Here is a 20,012-nt window from a genome sequence, read left to right as displayed (position 1 = left end):
CTACCGCGTATAGGTGAAACACCGTTATATCAGGGTAGCGGTGGCAGGGCTGCAGCAGTGATTTGGGGAGCCCCAGGCCCTTTAAATTGCCGGCAGAGCCCTGCTGCTGCAGCCCCGGGATAGTGGCGGCAGGGCCCCAGCGGTGATTTAAAGGGCCCAGGGCTCCCCACAGCAGCCAGAGCCCCGGTCCCTTTAAAGCGCTGCCTGAGCCCTGCTGCTGCAGCCCTGAGGTAGCAGTGGCAGGGCTCCAGCGGTGATTTAAAGAGCTGCGGGGAGCCCAGGCCCTTTAAATCACTGGCCAAGCCCCTCTGCTGCAACCCCAGGGTAGTGGCTGCAGCAGCCAGAGCCCCGCACCCTTTAAAGCGCTGCTGGAGCCCCGCTGCTACTGCGCTATATGCAAACCCGTGTTATATCTGGTCATGTTATAGCGGGGTAGAGGTGTAGAGACAAACCCTCAGTTAAAGGTGATCTGCAAGGTTTTTTTTTTTTTTAAATATAGAAGGCCTGTCTGGCAAATGTTCCCCAAAATAGAGATAAGGGCACATTAAACAAACGAATGTCCCATTTAAAGGTGAAAGACTGTCATCCAAAAGTTTGGGGCAGTTATCCCTAATCCTGCAGGAGTTAGAAGGCATATAGTACACGCTTACTTTCCATGTTACAACTTAAGTGTTCTGTGTACAAATTCAACTTTCTTTACATAGGTGGGTTATTGTAATTTAGTCTGAGAATCACAATATTGCCATGCAGAAGCAAGTTTAGTTAGGATTAAAGTCTATTTCAGTGTTTAACAAAAATCTCATTAAAGCTGAAATCTCACTTTCAAGGGTATCCAAAGGAAGGAACCCACTGAATAGGCTTATATTTGAGCAGCATGCAGTTTTAGCTATCAAGATTTGCTATGTATGGGCACTAACTCACTCCCAAGTTTTGGCCTTGAAAGGGCAATTCTTTTTTAAAAGAAAAGCCTGGTTGCCTTAAACTTTTCTAAATTAATCTGAGTCAGAAGGGCAGGAGCAGCAATTTAAAGGAAAATGGGGGTTTTGCAGTATAAAATAGCCATTTGGATTTATTTGTCCCCACACCTACGCTACCAGGTTGAGCCCTTCTAGACCAAGTTTTGGTACTGACAGCTTTTAGCAACACTTAAATAAAACAGTGACTGATTAAGTCTAATTTCCAATTCACTGTGACAAAACTAGACTTAAATAACAATGTTGTGAAACAAAACTGAAGTGCCAGGCAATTCAGAGGTAATGTAAGGATTGGGGAAATAATAAACTGGAGTCTCTCCCTTGACTTTGCATTTTCTGGCTTTTTGTTTGTCACAACAGCGCTTAACATTTCTAAAAAAATACTGGGTCAGGAAAAATTAAGACATCCTATTTTTACGTGTTAGTATACATTTAGAGTACAAGCTCTGGGCCATATTCTACCCTGTGCATGTATAAATTAGTCAATGGATGTGACATATCCAAGGAGAGAATATGGCCCATATCATTAATATTAAATATCTTTGAAGTTTATTTATCAAAATATTGTATGTTATTTTAAAACTTGACAAATCACTTGCCAAACAGTAACAGCAGTTAAACAGGCAGTCATTCAGTTACACAACAGCAAAAAGCACACTCAGTGGGCTTGAGGCTTGTATAATCAAGGTTGAAAGTTTTAGAAAACGTTTACCCTCAGCCTAGAGTCTGTCAACTTTTGGCTTACAGTGCAGTGAAACAAGTTAAAGCGCTGCAGTGAACTGCAGCTGCATCAGGCAGGGCAGCACAGTATTTTTGTAGTTCACAAATACACAGTATGTAAGATTCTGCTGAGATGTCCTGCAAGTTTGTTTTGCCCATGATTCTTTCTAACATGTCCAAGCTACTTACTTAACTGTGGAAGGTCAAATCAATACTGCTATGAGACCAGTCTAGCACAGTGCCAGTAGCCTGTTAGATACAGACAAGTTCACATTAGATTTCATGTCAGCAGTTATGAGCCATATCTCCCATTTTATTAATCCCACAGGGTCCAAGGCCTTGCTGCTCCTAACACTTAGATTACTTTTAAGGGTGCATACACATTCTGCTTTTGAAAATACTATCTCCGCACATCTGTCTTTTATAGCTTTGCACTGGAGTGAAGATAGCCAGAGTATAAATTAATGCATTTACTGACATCAACGCTACTCCTCTGGTGCCTTCTTTCCTTCCTAGTGAGCAACTTTTATTAGCTTGGAAGTGCTGCACTGTTGGCTGATGATCAGCTTCCAGTAGTCAATGAAATACTGTCCCAAGGAACCATTATTCTATGTCTAAATCTGACAAGAGTGGCATTTGACAAGGGAAAGGGGAATATGTGACAGCTTAGGATGTTTCCAGGCTTCATATGGTTCACACTTGTAATGGATGAAAATACTAACAGTGGTAAACTCCTTCTGAATTGCCTTTTCCCTTCTAGGTCTAAATCTAGGCCACTCCACATAGGATGGTGAGAGAGAAGAGGGCCTGTTGTCCACACAGCAGTATGTCCCAGGTACAGAAGAATTTGGGATCACATCCGTCCTTCATTTTCCCCTCAGGCAAGTTGATGAGGCTTAGAATCAGACGAAGAAGTTGCAAGAGTCATGCCATAGGTGTTAGTCCACAGAAGAACAGTAAGGTCCAGATGTAAGTTTTCATGACAGGAATCTCAGAGTGGAGGGAAACGGTAACCAAGTTTCATTTCCCCATTTTTTTTTTGAGGCGGGGGGCACAAGTCCAAGGGAGGTTAGTCCATCACAGCACAAAAAACAGGATAAGCACCACAAGTAAGATAACAAAGAGAATGATGATTGCACACCACTGCCGTCGATCTGGAAGAAAAAGGAAACATTAGTTTTCTACTTCCATGGGGAGGGGAAGAGGAAGAAAGCTTCCTCCATTGCACTATGGAGGACCTAATTTAAGCCAGAAAGAAAGGAAAGTCTGATGGAAGCCTTTTAAACTAGAGCTACATAAGGAACAATTCAGCCAGACTCTCCTTAGGAGAATCCCAAGAGCCAGATTTTGCCTCAGCAGTATTACTACGACTGGAAGCGAAGGTGCACCAACCAACCGTATGTAACTCAGCACAGCTCCCACCTTTTGAGAACTTTGCACCATATATATAACACACGCACGTTGTGCAAAATCTTCAAGAAGCAATATAAAGCATAAGAGCTCCCCTCACCTCCACCTAAGGACTTTTGGGACGCTAGAAATTTCGGCAAGAGAACAGCCACCAGTAGGAAGGTGAGACTAACCTTTAAAGTAACACTCCGTAGCAAAGAATTAGTTAAACCTCCTTTAAAAGGTGTCAAGACTACCTTGATTTCCTCTTCTATTTTCACCTACCCCTGGCCTTAAAAACATCTCGTCCTAACTTCTTTCTTTGTTGGGGGACAGCAAGATCCTGAGGGGATCAGGATGGTGACCATACAGTTTGACACTAGAGCTGCAGCTAAATGGAGGGAGAAAGGTGGAGTTTTAGAAGCAGAATTTGTCAAAGCCTTGGAAAGAAGTCTGGAGGTTCTCTAGCCATCATCAGAGCAGGTCCTGGAAAAAGTCTGTGTTATGCAATGCACTTTTAAAGGCTGAAGGAAAGATGGTCATGTCCTTGCTGGTGCTCCCTGCAGGTTCTATCTGCATTGGCAAAGCTAGGCCCATACTTCACCACTAGCGCAGTTCCACAAGTGGTGGCAATGGAGGAAGCTGTAGACAGAGCTGTTTGTATCACTCCTCATCTAACCATGCTCACACCATAACTTCCATTATTGCTACAGTTAGCAAAGCTGCACTAATGGAGACCCACAGCTCTCAACTTTTCTAGTGCTGAATCCTTAGTTTAGGATGCAGGTACTAATAGAAACCACAAGCCATCTTTTCTAAAAACATCAGTCTTTCACAACAATTGAAGGAAACTGAAGTTTATTTTTTGATCATTAAACCAGTGTCTGGGGGAGAAAACACTGAAGTGAGCTGTCTGTACTTCTAAGTGACGTCACTTGAGCTGAATGTTCACCAGCAGGACTGACCCAAATGCTGCATTAATCCAATGGTTTGATTTCAGATGCGGTTTGTATATGGCAGAAAGCACTTCTCACCATGTGATTCTGTGATGCTTACTGCCTGAAAGGGTACCAGGTGGTGATTTTCAATGGATCCTCAAAGCAGCAGTCAGATAACTGACACTGACAGGCTGATAGTACCTTTCTTCTATCTGACTCATGTAATATACCCACTGCTTCCAGAGATACATGAAGCAACCATGGAAGAGAAGATAATACATTTAGGTAGAGTATTATAAAGCGCACACACATACTGTTTATAAATGAAAACAACTCTGGGGAGTGACACTTCCTGGAAGTCAGAAGGCAGCCTACACAATCAATCATACTTCCTGTTTTTATTACCCTGGGCATCCTGTCAGCTCTGGGACCCCCTCTCATGGTTCAAGTACTGCCTCCTCCCCCATCCTCCCAGAGGCTATGCCTGCCCAGACACCATCTTTCCTCCTACTGATGGCAAGGAGCTTTTCATCTGACACTGTTCCAGTGTAAAGCTAAGAGTTAAACTAAGCTTGTTCTTGGAGTCTTTATTCTGAACACTGAGGCACAGGGAAAGACCTGGAGCATGAATTGCACAATATGATTAATTTAGAGCACTTCTCGTTCATTTCCTGTTGCATTTTAGAGAAACTAACCTGATGTCTTTCAGTTCTCAGGTGAGAATCTCACCAGCTGGATGCATGAGCTCACCATTGGCTTCAGGCATTCAAGACACAGATGAGTGCCGAGGAGGCATTGCTAGATTTGAGGTGCTTTTTGGCAACCAATCCAATAAGATACTAGAAGTCTTCAATAATCTCTCCCTCCTCTCATATGCTCTAGAATTAAGCTATTTGCTTTGGCACCTTTGAGATTTACTATCCACAGCCTTTGGGTAGTGGCAGATGCTAGCATTCCTGTGGCTGGGTGTAGTTTCCACAGTTGGAGTGAAGATTCAGGCTGGGTTTTGTTTCATTCACAAAAAGAACTCCATAAAGCCAAACTCCATGCCAGGAGTACATTGTGGGCAGCTACTGCTTGGACTTTACAGCAAGGAAAAGCTACCTGCTCACATGGGGTTTAACTAAAGTTCTCTAGCTTGTTTCATGTGTAAGCATCCTCCAAGCTTGTAGGAACCTACAGTAAAAGTTGAAAGTGGAATGATGCAAAAGCTATTACAATTGTAGTCCCAAGGTACATTCTCTCACCATGCAGGTGAAAAAAGGCTGAGGAACAGGCTAAAAAAAGGACAGTCCCAGCATGAACTATAAACTGTCAGGCTCTACACTCAAGTAGCGTAAGATTATCTTTCCCTGGCTATTTATACACTGAACTGCTTCCTGTCTTGCCATGCTCTCAAAAACCATACTATTTAAGAGAAACTACTAGACACTAGTCCCAGCTCCAGGAGACAACACAGCACATTCCAGACCTCAGACCAATGTAGCTTTCATTCCCTGTTTTAGACGTCAGAACCCATTTTCCGCCACCTACCACTGGTCATGTGGGACACTTTTGCAAGCTTCTTCATAACATTATCGAGACGTGACTGAGTGTTGTCTAACTCATGAGAGAAGTCATCCAACATCCTGGGGACAAAGAAGAGGGGGAGCTGTGTCAGGTAAACAACCTAAGCAACTTGTACTGATTAGTTAGTGACGTATCTCAAGAACTTCACTACACGCACAAGACTGTCACACACCTACAAAAAATAACCCAATCCCCAGGCAAAGTACAAAAACACATTTTAGGGTCTTATTTGATAGTGTCAAAACAAAAATTTGCTCAACCAGCAGTTTTACTCTGGTGGTAAATAAGAACTCATTTGGACTAATTTTCTAAGGGCTTTCCCTGATGTGTGAAGTCAGTACATAAGCTGGCTCTGGTGATCTCTGCAAGGTGAGCAGTAGATGATAAACATTTGATCCAAAATTAGCAAAACATGTTTAGGCTTAAAACCATTTAAGGTCCAAAATGTCACATTGTTAAAAGCTTTGTCACTTACATGGAGCTTTGTCACTTACATGATAATTAAGTATCATAAGGGAATGTGATTTGGAATTGCTGTTAAGTATCTACTATTCTGGTTTTAAATGCTTTAGGAAAGTTACTAAAACCTGTCCGGAGCTGTTTCATCACTGTCAAGAATCCATTTTGAGAGAGAGGTACATCCAGGATAAACTTATCACTTATTCTTGAACAGGTAAGGTTTTAAAGCTTCCTTGACCAGTTGCTTTGCTTTTAAAAGGATTTTCTTCTCTCCCTGTCTCCCACTGTTTTCCATTGTTTGTTGTGCCTTCCCATCCCATTTGTTCTATTCTCCCCCCCCAATCTCTCTCTTTTTAACAGAGCACAAGCCAACAGGGGATGGATCACTCAATGATTGCCTGTTCTGTTCATTCTCTCTAGGGCACCTGGCATTGGCCACTGTTGGAAAATAGGATACAGGGCTAGATGGACCTTTGGTCTGAACCAGTATGGCCACTCTTATGTTCTTATTGCTTTGCCTTGTTTACTAGTATGTAGTTACCTATGATGTTATCACTATAGTTCTTGAACCACTGTGTTAATTTGTGCTCTGGGAGTGGCCTTGGTAGCACAGAGACTCTGCAGAGTTACACAAAAGATATGTTTAACTGTTACTGAGAAACTTTAAACATAGGTATGAACCACTAGTCTTACTGAAAATAAAACTGCGATCCATGTCACTGGAAACTCCAGATATACTACTTGATTAGAGAATACATACTTGGAAAGAAGAAATCTAATTTATATATAAATGTAAGAATGAAAACTGCAGCTGTGAGCTACCCTTTAATTCTTTGTGTGGGCAGAACTTTTTAGCTATGATTGAATAGCATTTGGGATCTCCTCTGTGTCACTAACCAGGCTGACAATATTATTTCAAAGCCCCAGTCAGCCAATGATATACAGCGCTTGTCCTTTCTGGGCACAGGAGCACCAATAGTTACATTTTAGTGTTATCACCAGCCCTTCCCCATGTCTTATTCCTGAGAACTCCTACAGCGGGGGTTTTGTTTCTCAGCACTCACACTGCTTGTTCCTCCAGCTCCCCACCAATGCGCTGGGACATGTTCTTCAGCACCCCAATGCTGCCAGAGACCAGTTCCAATTGCTCATCCTGCTGCTCCACAATCAACTGGTGCCAGAGAGAAGGGAAACAAGCAGTTAAAATCCAACATACAGTTACAACTGGTTCAGAGCCGAATGCTCTGACACATGCCTGTCCAAACTGGCAGGGCAGCAAGCAGAGTTTAGAAATAGGCTTGAACTTCTAGTGACTAGTCTTGTAATTCAGAGGAATGCTTAGTGTTGGTCAATCCTGAAGAATGACTGTCAAAGCAGCATGATTGGGTTCCACATTTGTCCCAGTAATTCCTTATCGAGTGTTCACTTGACAAGTAAAATGGAATTGTTCCCTATCAGCCCTGCAAATTCAATCCGGGCTTTGAATCAAGATGGGTTCTTGCCATCTTGCATATCAGCAGTAGAACAGTTCTGTAGGCTACTGCAGGCCTGATGTCATATTTGTGCAAGCTCATTACCTTTAATGGGTGGAAGAGACTGGAACTTAGTAGCAATTCTGATGATGCATATGATGGAACAGAATCCAGATCGCACTGCAGAGTCAGCATAGCTAAGAGTTAACGTAAGTACAAAACTAGTCACTAAAATGACTGGATATGACAATCAGGAATGGCAAGGTATTTACCAAAGGTGTGTTTTACTGTACTGGGCAACATTAGTTAGTCCCAGTTTAAGGCATTTTCTATTTTAAAAACTTTCATTAAGGCAAATGTTACACTTAATTTTAGTTACATATTCAAGTTGTGGTTACTTAAGGCAGATTTAGGGCTTTACAAATAAATAAAATGGCTGTGATTAATGTAATTATGCTACTGAACACTGGAATATCTGTATACATTTTTATTTGGTATTTTCTCAAGGAAGCTATGTAATACTGAAAACTGAAATGACATGTTGAAAACATTCAATGATATGAAAAAGACAAGAATGCAGAGTGGCAGGCTTGAAGCACTGAGCAATCAGAAGTGATAGAGCTGCAGACTACCAGTCCAGGTCCATTAAGTCATGCAGCATTCTGTAGCAGCAGACCAATTTTGATGTTGTGGATACTCCTGTTTTGAATGGATGTATTCCCAAATTGAAAAGATTTGCTCTATGGCTGCTAAACTTCCTGTACACTTAAGCCAGTATTTACCAGCACCCTGTCCTAAACAAGTTTCTCCTAGGGAATTGCCAACTCTGCTCTGAATACACTAAAGAAACAGTTGTTCAGTAAGACTATACCATTTGACTTTGGTGCACAAACACACTTTAAAGATCTATCTATCAGCTGCCCTTTACAAGGTCAGTACATAGTTGGGATTATTCAATCACGTAAAGATCTGAAAAGTTTGTTTAGAGATACTTTGTGGAGAATGTTACCAATACCTCACTTCATTTCTTCCAAGAACCTATGCTTGTGTGGACAGCTACATATAAACTTAGGCACTGTCCAGACAACTCTTCAAATGAGCTTGCAGCAGTCAAAGTAAGCTACCCTACAATGGTTCCTAGCAGTGCTAATGATTGATTTTCTATTAAATCATAAATGTATGGTCAAAAGCACAAAGTAGTAGACATTAAGCTTATAGAGCTAGCTTATCATTTTATTTTACTTAACTGTAATGGTTACATCACCTTAGAAGTGTACGCTGTTACATCCATCTTGATTAGCCTATCTTAAGCAGGCAGAGCCCATAATACTAATGGTTTGTATCCCACACTGGCTTCTCAGCTAATTCAAGGGTCTGGTTCTAATCTTTAATGCAGTAAATCACAGTGCTCAGATAAGGTGATGAACATAGTACAAATACTTAAGGGGGTGGAGCCTCATTAACTCAAAGAACATTTCAGTTCAGTGGCACCTGCTCTCAGGGGAGAAGCTGAAATTGTCCATGCCCATGTGTGAATTCTCAGCATCAATAGCCAGTCTCAGTGGAGAGTCTCTGACATTAAGTCTTCTTACTACAGGTGATCAGAATGAACCTAAGCCAATCTGTCTTTAGGGGAAAATGGAAAATTCATCTCCCCTCTTCCTCCTCCTCCTCCCCTCCCACACACAAAAAGTCCTAGTGCAATAGAAGCTAAAAGCACACATTAAAAGACAAGAGGCTTCATTACAGATCAGTTTAATACAAGTCAGCATTATAATTTTGCACACAAATTTTACAGTGAAGGGTCCAGTTGGGGTGGAATAAATGCATCTGTTTTTTCTTCGAGATGAAGAAAAGTCAGTGCAGCAATATCAAGAGGAGTATTTAATGCATCAGCCCTAAACAAATTTTTATTCAAGATAATTGTAAAAGCAGAATCATTTTTTGAACTGGAATGGAGGAATCTGGCAGAATCAGGTATTCTACCCACCCCCTTATGTTTCTATGCTTCACAAAGGATTTCATCAGCATGTGGCAGCTTCCAGATGGGATACATCTTTTAGTTGCCTTCTATACAAGCCTATACAGCCAAGGCCTAAACTTTAAGGTTTGAGTGCCAAAACTTACACACCAAAACCACCTTAAGCACAACAGTCAGTATTTAGGTACCTACAACAGGTATGTAGGCAACCAACATTGAAAACAAATGGGCTCTCATTGTATTGAGCACTGAAGATGACTCATGGCTTAATGTGTGCTGGATGTTTGAAGACTTTAGGCTATTACTGCCAGTACCACCATCTTCTTACACAGCCATTAGCAAGGGATCCACGTGCACTATCATGCAGGAAATACTTTACCTGCTGCTGAGCTTGCTGCTCCTCAATGAAGTGTGAATTGGCTAACTGTAGCTCTCGATCCAAACCGCCATATTTATCTGATCCAGAGCTCCAACTCTGACCTCCACTTTCTCCCAGCAGTGCCTGTATACATACACACACAGGAGAATTTAATCAGTAAGACACTCCAATATATGGTCATGTCACCTCACCTAAACCCAAATTCCAAATGGAAGCAGGAAAGACAATTGAGTAGTACCCCATGTTACCCAAAACAGAGTATATACAACAAGTCACTTTTGTTCCATCTCTATTCCTATTCCAGCAGCAGATTGCTGTAGTTGCTGGCCCTTAAACAGGAGAATGGATGGAATGGTGGGGTCACACAGTTCTGTGACTGCTGCAATTGGACAGCTGGAGAGAAGGAACAAATATGAAGAAAAGTGCACTGAGAGCAGCTGGACCCACTTGGTCAGGAGAGAGAAGAGGACCAGGCACTGAAAGAAGATTAACAGGTGGCAGATAATGTGTGAGCCTGGAACAGAAGGTCAGGGAAGGGGAAAAACAGAAGACAAGCAGTAAGCCAACAGAGAATAAACACTGTCCCCAAAAAGGTTGAGTACATTGCTGGTTCTCTCCAGTGACTAAGAAATTAGTTCTGGCTAGGACTTCCAGGTTCAGGGGTGGCAATCCTAGTGTTATTTAACATGGTATGAGAGTTAAGTGAACTTGCAACCTTATACCTATATTCCAGATTGTCAAATAACTTTTTCTAATAAGGCAGCATTCAAGAGAACTCACTTACAGCATGATGCTAATATCTCAGTGGTGACCTGCTACTGGTCACTGCTGTCATAACTTACATAGCAAGTTTTATGGAGGACCAAAAAGCCCTTTACTTACAGGCATGTGCTTTGACCACATCCTTTACACCAACTCTTTCCTGACTCTTCTTAGAATGAAGCTTTGCTATGTTTACGTAGTCAAATACATATTGCTAAACATAGGATTAGAAGCCATGAATGCTAGAATTACAGTCCTAGATCAGAGACTCACAACCCCTCCGGCTTCAGATTCCTCCTCTGAGAAATGGGGATATTTTTCTCCCTCCTAGGAGCAATGCAAGACTGGATGGTGTATAAGCAGTTTGAGGCAAAAACCACTTAGTAACTTATTACCTTGTGTGAAAGGTTTGGAAAGCAACCAGAGCAAACTGTGCCCGCAAGAATAAGTGTTTTAACTGATTACTAGCCACAAAAAGATGACAGGCTGCAAAATGGATGCTTTTCTAGTTTAAGATAGATTTGTTTTTTGTAAACAAAGCTTCTAGTGGAAACAGGATAACAAGATGGATGCTGGCAGTCAGGTGTTTAAACTGGCATTTATTTTGTTTAATACCAATGTACTCTACCTTAAGGTACATGAGCCCCTTAGCCAAGTCAGTGTACTTTCATCTAACATGTAGCTTAAGTCAGCAGCTACTATACTTGAACTATAAGGAGTTATCAACCATCTTGAAGGATTCTTGTGTCCACTTTAGCCAGCAGTCTGCTATTGGTTCTCACCTTCCTGTTTTTTCTTTCAGACAGTGCCTGCACAGATGAATTTGACATCTGATCCTTCATTTCCTGTTTATTCAAGAAAAAGATATGATCAAATTTTAAATTGCCAATTTGCTAAAATAATGGCTTAATTAAACATACATAGCAAGTTTTATGGAGGACCAAAAACCCCTTTACTTACAGGCATGTGCTTTAAAAAATCCTGGAAGACTAAAGTAACATTACAATTCACAGTTGCCCTAATGCTAAGGAAAATTTTAATGAAGCCTAGAAACCCTTGGGGCAGAATATTTTGAAAAGGTTAGTGATTTACTACTGGCTTTGCTCCTCCCCATTCTCCACTGCTGAAACAATGCTTGATTTGTGTAGCTGATTGAAAAAAATATTCTCTCTTAAGTGGTGTGTATGAAGGACTGTGTTCTAGCTGTTGGAAGTTAGATCTCCTGCATTTCCTCCCCCCTCCCCCCAAGTGCCACTTTGGACAAGCCACTTTTTGTGCTTGAATTTCTCCTCTATAAAATGGGTATCATTCTTTAAGTCACTATACAAGTACATGGAAGTCGTCTTTAACCAATGAGCACTTTGAGCTCCTTAGATGAAAGCCACTATGATAGCAGATGACTTTGAAGTCTAGAAGATACATTTGGAACAGTCTATACTGAAAGTGAGACCCCCCTGCTACCACAAATATATAAAAGTGAAGTAGTGGCCAAATATGATAACTAAAGTGGATGATAATCTCAAGACTGGCACAAATGTCCGATATCACCAGAATACCCATTGCATTCTTGCTCCAGACAGCGACTGATAAAAGCCACATAAGATATCCCAAATATACTGGGACCTCCCCAAAGAATTACTTTTCACAAGGGAGCATTCTAGTAAATCTGTTAGAAATGCTAACTAAAGCTGTAGAGTCAACTATGTAAATTAAAATGCCTAAGAACTAAAAATAAAAAGCATTGCTCAAAAATAAGACCATGCTAGTGATTTATGTTCAGAGGTGTTCTTGAGCTGGGTTATTTTCACATTAGTCAGACTGCAGCCTGGACAAGAGGGGACAGTGTGAATTTATCTGATTTACTCAAGATAAAAAAAACCAGAATATAAAGGCAGCCACATAAGCATGGATCCATTACCTTTGACAGTTTCAGGATTAGTTCCCTAGAAAGCAAGCTTCTACTTCAGGAAGAATTGTACTTAGATAACAATACTGCAAACAGGGTAAGAACTCAGTTCCCAATAAGAACACTATTTGGTGGCTTGCTATGAGTATCAACTAAGAATCTTGTCAGAACCAGCAGAAATTAAGGTTTGTATTAAAATATTAAACAATGGGGGAAAAAAATCTTAAATCCAATTGGGAGATAATTTCTTAACTAGTATTTACTTATCAGATGTTAACACTCTCTCAAACACTGATGTTTCTCCTCTTCTTCAATTATCTTCTGGTTGTTATAAATCCCTCCCAATCACATATGAATCTCTCCTACTCATTCAGGCCCAACTAAACCCAGCTCACCTTTTCTCCATACTTATAGTAGTAACTGCTGCTCCCATTATAGTTAAGACTACATTTCCATTCTAACTTTGTTTTCAAAGTTACAGTAACTCCTCAACTAAAGTCATCTTGGTTAACATTGTTTCATTGCTGATCAATTAGAGAATGTTTGTTTAAAGTTGCGCAATGCTTCCTTATAATGTTGTCTGGCAGCCGCCTGCTTTGTCCACTGCTTGCGGAAAGAGCAGCCTGTTGGAGCTAGCTGGTGGGGGCTTGGAACCAGGGTGGACTGGCAGCACCCCTAAGTTCCCATGTGGCAGTCCCCCAGCAGGCTATCAATTGCTAGGCAGCTGAGCTGTCCCTCCCCTCATTGCCATGTGCTGCTCCTGCCCTCTGCTTTGGAGCTGCTCCTGGGAGCCTTCTGCATACTGTGCAAGGGGGGTTGGAGGGTGTGCTAATGTCAAGGTGTCCCCCCCTCTACCTCATCTCCGTGGGAGGGACATCTGACAGGGCTCAGGACAGAGGGAGCTTGCTGGCAGCAGCTGCTGTCTCAACTTGCTGACCTACTTAAAAGGCAGTGTATGTAAAGTGGGGTCAACATATGTCTCTCTCTCTCACACACACTCCCACCCCCACCCCAGTCTCTCTCTGCCATGCTGTCTCCCCTCCCTCCATTCGAGCTGCCTTGTAGAATGCGAGGCTACATGTTAACCCTTGAGGGCTCAGCCGAGTTCATCATTTAGCAGCAAGGCATTCCCTGGGAAATATCCCACCCTCTGACTTCACTATCTCAACCAAGCTTCACAATCATCATTGCTGTGTACAGTATTGTTTAAAACTTATACTGTGTGTGTATGTATGTATATATAGTCTTGTCTGGTGAAAAATTTTTCCCTGGAACACCCCTCCCCCCTCCGTTTACATTAATTCTTATGGGGAAACTGGATTCACTGTAGCTCACGAAAGCTCATGCTAAAATAAATTTGTTAGTCTTTAAGGTGCCACAAGTACTCCTGTTCTTTTTGTGGATTCACTTAACATCATTTCACTTAAAGTAGCATTTTTCAGGACCATAACTACAACATTAAGCGAGGAGTTACTGTATTTAAAGCTTTGTGAAAGTGATCTTTTAGGTCAAAAATTTCTAGATGCGTCTGCCCAAAGGTGAGCGTTTTAAAATCCAAGCAAGAACTAAGCCATTGGTGAATAAAACCCCACAATTCTCCCATAATAAACTAAACACTAGTAACCTTTAACAGTTATAATACCAGAACAGCTGAGGGTAGGAAATTGATGCCTGGTATGTAAATAGCATGACATGCCTTTAAACGGTTCAGTGAAAGTTGATTTTGATTTGAATCTTTGAAAGTTTGCACTTCAAATATGCACAGCACAATTAAAACAGCATTCAAAGCTAGACTAATTTCCTCTCCGCCTCTTGCTGTAGTACAGGCAGTTATGTTGATTCTTCATTTCCAGCTGCTTCTATAGGCTCCAGATTGTTCATCCCAAAGAGGAAACTGGACACTTGTAGAAGCAGCTGGAAGTGAGGAGAACCAGTAGTAGAATCCAACCAGCTCTTTGCAGATTGCAAGCAAGTGCTTCACTGACCAAGGCTTGGGAACCCTTATCAGACAGATTATGCTGAAAATGAGGGTGTTGAGAAATCAGGTAACAGTTTGATATTAGACTGACACTGGAAACTAATTTCCAGTACTTTGTAGTGGCCATGGGCTTTTAAACACTATCACTGAAAATCCCCTCCACAAACAATGAGCAGCCAAGCTCCTTACCCTGACCACCTGCCGTGTGCTTGTGATGAAGGCTTTTCTTACACCCAGCTCTGTTGCATCAAGGTTGAATTTCCGAGGATTTGCTTCAACAATGCGTAAGTAAGTCAAGGAAATAATTTAACTGGTATTCAGCATTTATGAAGATTGAGATATCCTGGCTGCCCGGAAAGGGCTCCCCAACTCCTATAATTAATAAGTGTAATTGGACCTTTCCAAAACTTTGGTTAGTAAAGTACTAGATAGATTATGTTCCTATCACAACCACTTAAAGAAAAAAGCGTGGTAGGAATGCATTCTACAGGACATGTATGAGCATGCAGAGTCTCCTTCTCCTGCTTGAATATTTGAGTTCTCTGATCTGTACTGTGTAGCGCTTTCAGAAGTTTGAACTTAAAATGGAGAAAGACTAGCATCCTCCCAAAACCATCTAATATAAGCTTAATTGCATGAAATAAATTTCTCCAACAGAAGGTGCTTTAGTGAACTGAACATTTCATTTTAAACTGCATCTTATTGGGGAGGAAAACATAAGGAACACTTTTGCCTGGAAGTACTTTTTGTTTGAAATTTGAGATATAACTGACTGTTGTCTAAACTAAACTGTACATAGTGCAATTTAATGAAAACAGTAACTCCAATGAGAAATTTATATAGAGTGTGATGCATATTTAAGACTGAACTACTCCTTAAGAGCCATAATGATCTCTTGGCTAGCTGTTATGTAGGTTCATATCTGATTTATCCAAAGGACTGCAGCAGCCCTATAGAAAGGATATTAATAGTTTCATCCAAGTCTTCCAGGTCCCACTCAATGCTCCGCAGGTTATTCCTGAGCTCATTGGTGGTCCAGTCAACTTCTTCTCTTGTAGCTGTGGAGGGATCTTGCAGGAGTTCCGTCCATCTCTGGAACAGCCCCTGTGCAGTGTTCACTGCTTTTTGTACCTCCCTGCAGTTGAGAAGAGGAGAAGGTAAATGATGATTAGCATGTATTCTCTGTATTGACAAGACTAAGGGCTTGTCCAGATGGAGAAATTGACTAATCTGTTAGTTATTCTAGTCTTTTCTCTATGGGGCAAGAAACGGTTGTCACTAATTTTCATTGTAAACCTGCCTACATCTATAATCCCCAGAACTTCTTCCTCCAAACCCTCCTTTCTTTTGAAAATGAAAGATTCTTCACATACAGTGGATGCGAAACAGTCAACATCTTGTCTCCTCCCATAGTGTGGTAGAAATTAGCACATTATGAAATTGTCACAGCAATCCCAATTATTGAAAGGACCCAAGCCTTCAGCCAATTCTGCCATACAACAGAATCTTCACACAATTTCCCTAGTAGTTATATTGGTATGTCAATACTCTTCTTTGGATGGAGGAACCAGCCTATGCTTTGCATTTCTATTGCATCTTTCATCTCAGGACTGAGAAGTACCTAGCTAACACTGTAGTATCAGGTGCACATTATGTTCTCCCCTATGACAATAGTTTCACTTCACAACAAAGGCAATAAGAATTGCAGAAATTGTCCCACTAGAGTTTTTACATGGATTGTATTCAGTGTGGCCCTGGTGATTTTAATATTACCATTCAGATATGGTAGTTTACTAAACTGAACTGCCTTTGCTGTTGCCGCAAGCTCCACGGAAAAGTGCATTCAATTTATATCATGGAAATGCATGCTTTGCTGATGGCACTGTGACTATCACTTAACAAGTAGCAAATATCTACCAGCAAATACTGCTAGCCTTATTCCTGTGGAATATCCGTTCAAATTAATGGGACTCAGGACATGACAAGCATGACCAGTCATAAAAGCAAACTATGATGGGCAAACTACGGCCCGCATCCTGCTCATCAGACCTTTTAATCCGTCTCTCAAGCTCCCGCTGGGGAATGGGGTCAGAGGCTTGCCCCCCTCCACGCATGTCATGGCTCTGAGTGGTTCCTGGAAGTAGCAACATGTTCCCCCTCCGGCTCCTACACGTAGGAGCAGCCAGGAGGCTCCGCACACTGCCCCAGCCCCAAGAGCCAGCTCTGCAGCTCCCATTGGCCAGGAACTGCAGAGCCATCAGTGCCGCGCCTTTGTGTAGGCGCTGGAGGGGAGACATGCTGCTGCTTCTGGTAACTACTTGAGATAAGCACTGCCTGGCGCTTGCACCCCTGACCTCCTCCCATGCCCCAACCCCCGTCCCAGCCAGGAGCCCCCTCCCATACTCCAAACCTCTCTGCTCCACCCCCAGCCTGCAGCCCCCTCCTGCACCCCAACCCCCAATTTCGTGAGCATTCAAGGCCTGTCATACAATTTCCATACCCAGATGTGGCCCTCAGGCTAAAAAGTTTGCCCACCCCTCCGTAAAAGGCACATGCCTTTTTCTCCTCCCCTTATTTGTCACCTATCAAATGGCCTAGCATATTTTGGGGCACTAAACATAATAACTTTGACTAAGGATACAGTACAACTTATTTGCTTTCCTCAGTCACAAGTAAACTTTGTTAATGGAAGTTTGGGTTTTTTTATTTTGTACCCAAACATATTTGGAAAGTACCAAGAAGTGGAAATTTCAAGTAAGGTTGGATGGTCATAGATGAGAAGAGTTACACATAAAAGAAAAAACTACTTAAATATGATGAGCTTAAAGGCTATCCTCAGCACTAAATCTGAAGAGGACAAAAGCAGAATTAGTGTCATCTGAGGGGACAGCACGAGAGAAGCTACATCTCCTCCTTTCACACAGCATGAGCAAGTCTCCACACTCCTAGACAAACTCTGTAAAGTTTGCCTGGATATATCCCAGTTCCCAACCCAGAGCATTTTGTTTTCTCTCCCATAACACCATTTCATCCTTGAAGCAAGTTTCACTTTCACCCTCCACGTTGGTGAACTCTTACCCTCTCCCCACCTCTTACCATGTTCACAACTGCTTTTTCCTTCCTCTGCTTCCCTGTGTCTCTCTCAACCATCCCTGAACTCTGTTCAGCTTGTTATGATTTCATTCAGACTTGAAATTAAGATAAAATTTTCCAGTGCAAGTTTTCAGTTTATTTAACCCCTTCAAGCCCAAACTCTTTGCAACCACATACAAGTCATGCCACATCAATGGCTCTTAGGGCAATATTGTCTATGCCAGCAGCTCTCCCTAAATATTGATCTCCCTTTTTCCAATTTTTTGTACATTATCCCCAATTTGAGATCTTTGGCTCACTGGCTTCATGAATGCTGAGGGCCACAGACCCACAAGACTAGCATCATATTAATTGTATCCCTCCAACATCTCCTGAACTCAAAGAGCCTGTTCCTTCCATCTGCCTACTTGTCTCCTTAGGATAGAACAGTGGCTCTCAACTTTTCCAGACTATTGTAATCCTTTCAGGAGTCTGATTTGTCTTGTGTACCTCAGGTTTCACCTCACTTGAAAATTATTTACTTACAAAAATCAGACACAAAAACACAAGTGTCACAGCACACTACTACTGAAAAATTCTTGTTTTCTCATTATCATAATTATAAAAAATCAATTTGAATATAAATATTACTTACATTTCAATGTACAGTATATACAGAAGTATCACCAAGTCGTATGAAATTTTAGTTTGTACTGATTTTATTCATGATTTTTATGTAGCCTGTTGTAAAACTAGGCAAATATCTAAATGAACTGATGTACCTCTGGAAGACCTCTGTGCACCCCCAGAGGTATGCAAACCTCTATACCACTGGGATAGAGGATTTTTTTCCCCCAACTCATCTGTCTCCACTCATCTCAAGCAAAATATTCTCTCTATGCAAGGCCAGCCATAGGTACAATAAATGCATGCAAACCCTTCAATGCCACACTTGTGGGAACACTAGATACCCACAATGAACTGGCAACTCATGAGCCAGTCCCCTCTCTCTCAGCAGTAGACTGGGTTCCAAAATTTGTAAAGCTGTTTTCCCCTCAAAATGCCTGCCTAGGTTCACAGGATTGTAGAGTTTTGCTGCTCTAACTAGAGCTGGGCCAACTCAAGTGGTCACACCCAAATAATGATCACCTGAGTTAACTCTGCAATGAAGAAATACTCTTCTCCCCCCCATCTCATTCTCTAACCACTATTGTTTGTGTATGTAGGAGATTTTTTTTTTTTACCCTGAGTTTAACTGATTGCCTATTAACTCAAGGTAGGTAACAGGTTTATAAAGGCTAGTCTGGACAGTCCCCACACATTTACTCTAAGTTAAATGTTTCTGGTATACTCTATGGCTCAGCCTAGACTGAAAGATATCACAAATACTTGTCTCCTGGAAAAAATATTTGTGAAATGTAGACTAGCTTTCACAAACATTAGCTATCCCCATTTTAATTGGCAATTTTACTCAAGTACATACAACCCCTAGTGGACTATGGCATAGTCCATTGTACTTCAATGGGAGCAGATCAAGTGCTGGAAATGTGATCACCCATCCCACATGCACCCTTGGAGCAGAGCATGAGGCAGGTGGGGCCAGAAGCACTTACAAGGAAGTTCGTTGACTGAGTAGCGGGAGATTCCATGGGATTGGGGGAAAAAGAGGGGAATTCCTCTGCCCCAGAGATTCTCACATCATAAAACCTATAACAACCCCCCCTTTCCATTCACCTCCACTGATCTCCATCTTCTCTACTAACCTGCCACTAGCCCCCCCACACCACCTTTGCCAGTTACCCCACCTCACCCCCATTTACCCTGCCCCTCACCTCCACTCACCCCTCAACATTAACTCTACCCCTGTCAGTTACCCTCAACCCCCTTCACTCCGTCCCCACTTCCACACACCCCCTTCACTCTGCCCCCCACCTCCTCATTAACCCAGACCCCCTCCTCCACTCACCCCCACACCCTCATGAACTCTGCCCCCGCCAGTTACCCTCACCCCCTCATTAACCCTGCCCCCCACCTCACCATTTACCCTGCCCCTCCCCCACTCACCCTTTCACCACAAAGAAGGGGTCCTCCATGGACATGGCCAGCTGCACCAGCGCCGCCCGGGCCCCTCCCTGCAGCCCGGGGGGCGGGGGCGCCTCGGTGTCCCTGCCGCGACGGCGCAAGTTCCGGCCTCCCTCTCCCGCCCCACCAGGCGCCCCGTGTGAAACGATCAGAAGAACGAGGCGAGCCCAGAGAGCCCCAATCTCCTGCCCCGCCGGGGGGGCCCGCCCACTCCCCGTCACGTGACGGAGGGTAGCGCCTAGGTGGCCTTGTCGCCGTTTCCGCGAGGAGGGGCCTCCGCTGTCACGTGACAGGCGAGAGCGTTCTCCAGTGGGAAAGGGGCGTGAGGGGC

The 20,012-nt window shown here is 42.6% G+C and overlaps 1 protein-coding gene and 1 long non-coding RNA gene across 4 annotated transcripts; one reads left to right on the top strand and one right to left on the bottom strand.

The window, feature by feature from the left end:
- Positions 1–1,506: 1,506 nt before the first annotated feature.
- On the bottom strand, positions 1,507–19,961 carry STX6 (syntaxin 6). Of its 3 annotated transcripts, none has more exons than XM_045027359.1 (8): positions 19,664–19,959; positions 15,493–15,662; positions 14,717–14,811; positions 11,426–11,488; positions 9,882–10,004; positions 7,114–7,220; positions 5,555–5,649; positions 1,507–2,848 (listed from the first exon to the last, which is right to left on the bottom strand). In XM_045027359.1, the coding sequence occupies exons 1-8, from the start codon at positions 19,696–19,698 to the stop codon at positions 2,772–2,774; spliced, it is 765 nt and encodes a 254-aa protein (XP_044883294.1). In that variant the 5' UTR covers positions 19,699–19,959; the 3' UTR covers positions 1,507–2,771. The 3 variants fall into 3 exon arrangements, with proteins under 3 accessions (XP_044883294.1, XP_044883293.1, XP_044883292.1); XM_045027358.1 differs by lacking the exon at positions 1,507–2,848 and adding an exon at positions 3,974–4,254 and having other exon boundaries at positions 19,664–19,961; XM_045027357.1 differs by lacking the exon at positions 1,507–2,848 and adding an exon at positions 3,975–4,257 and having other exon boundaries at positions 19,664–19,961.
- LOC123375927 lies at positions 4,083–12,352 on the top strand. The gene is made up of 3 exons (XR_006581628.1): positions 4,083–5,681; positions 6,163–6,263; positions 10,186–12,352. It is a non-coding gene; the product is annotated as an uncharacterized LOC123375927 (long non-coding RNA).
- Positions 19,962–20,012: the final 51 nt, after the last annotated feature.

Source organism: Mauremys mutica, chromosome 8 (genome assembly GCF_020497125.1).
Source record: "Mauremys mutica isolate MM-2020 ecotype Southern chromosome 8, ASM2049712v1, whole genome shotgun sequence".
In the NCBI taxonomy this organism is placed as follows: Eukaryota; Metazoa; Chordata; order Testudines; family Geoemydidae; genus Mauremys; species Mauremys mutica.
This window is presented reverse-complemented; position numbering and strand designations above follow the sequence as displayed.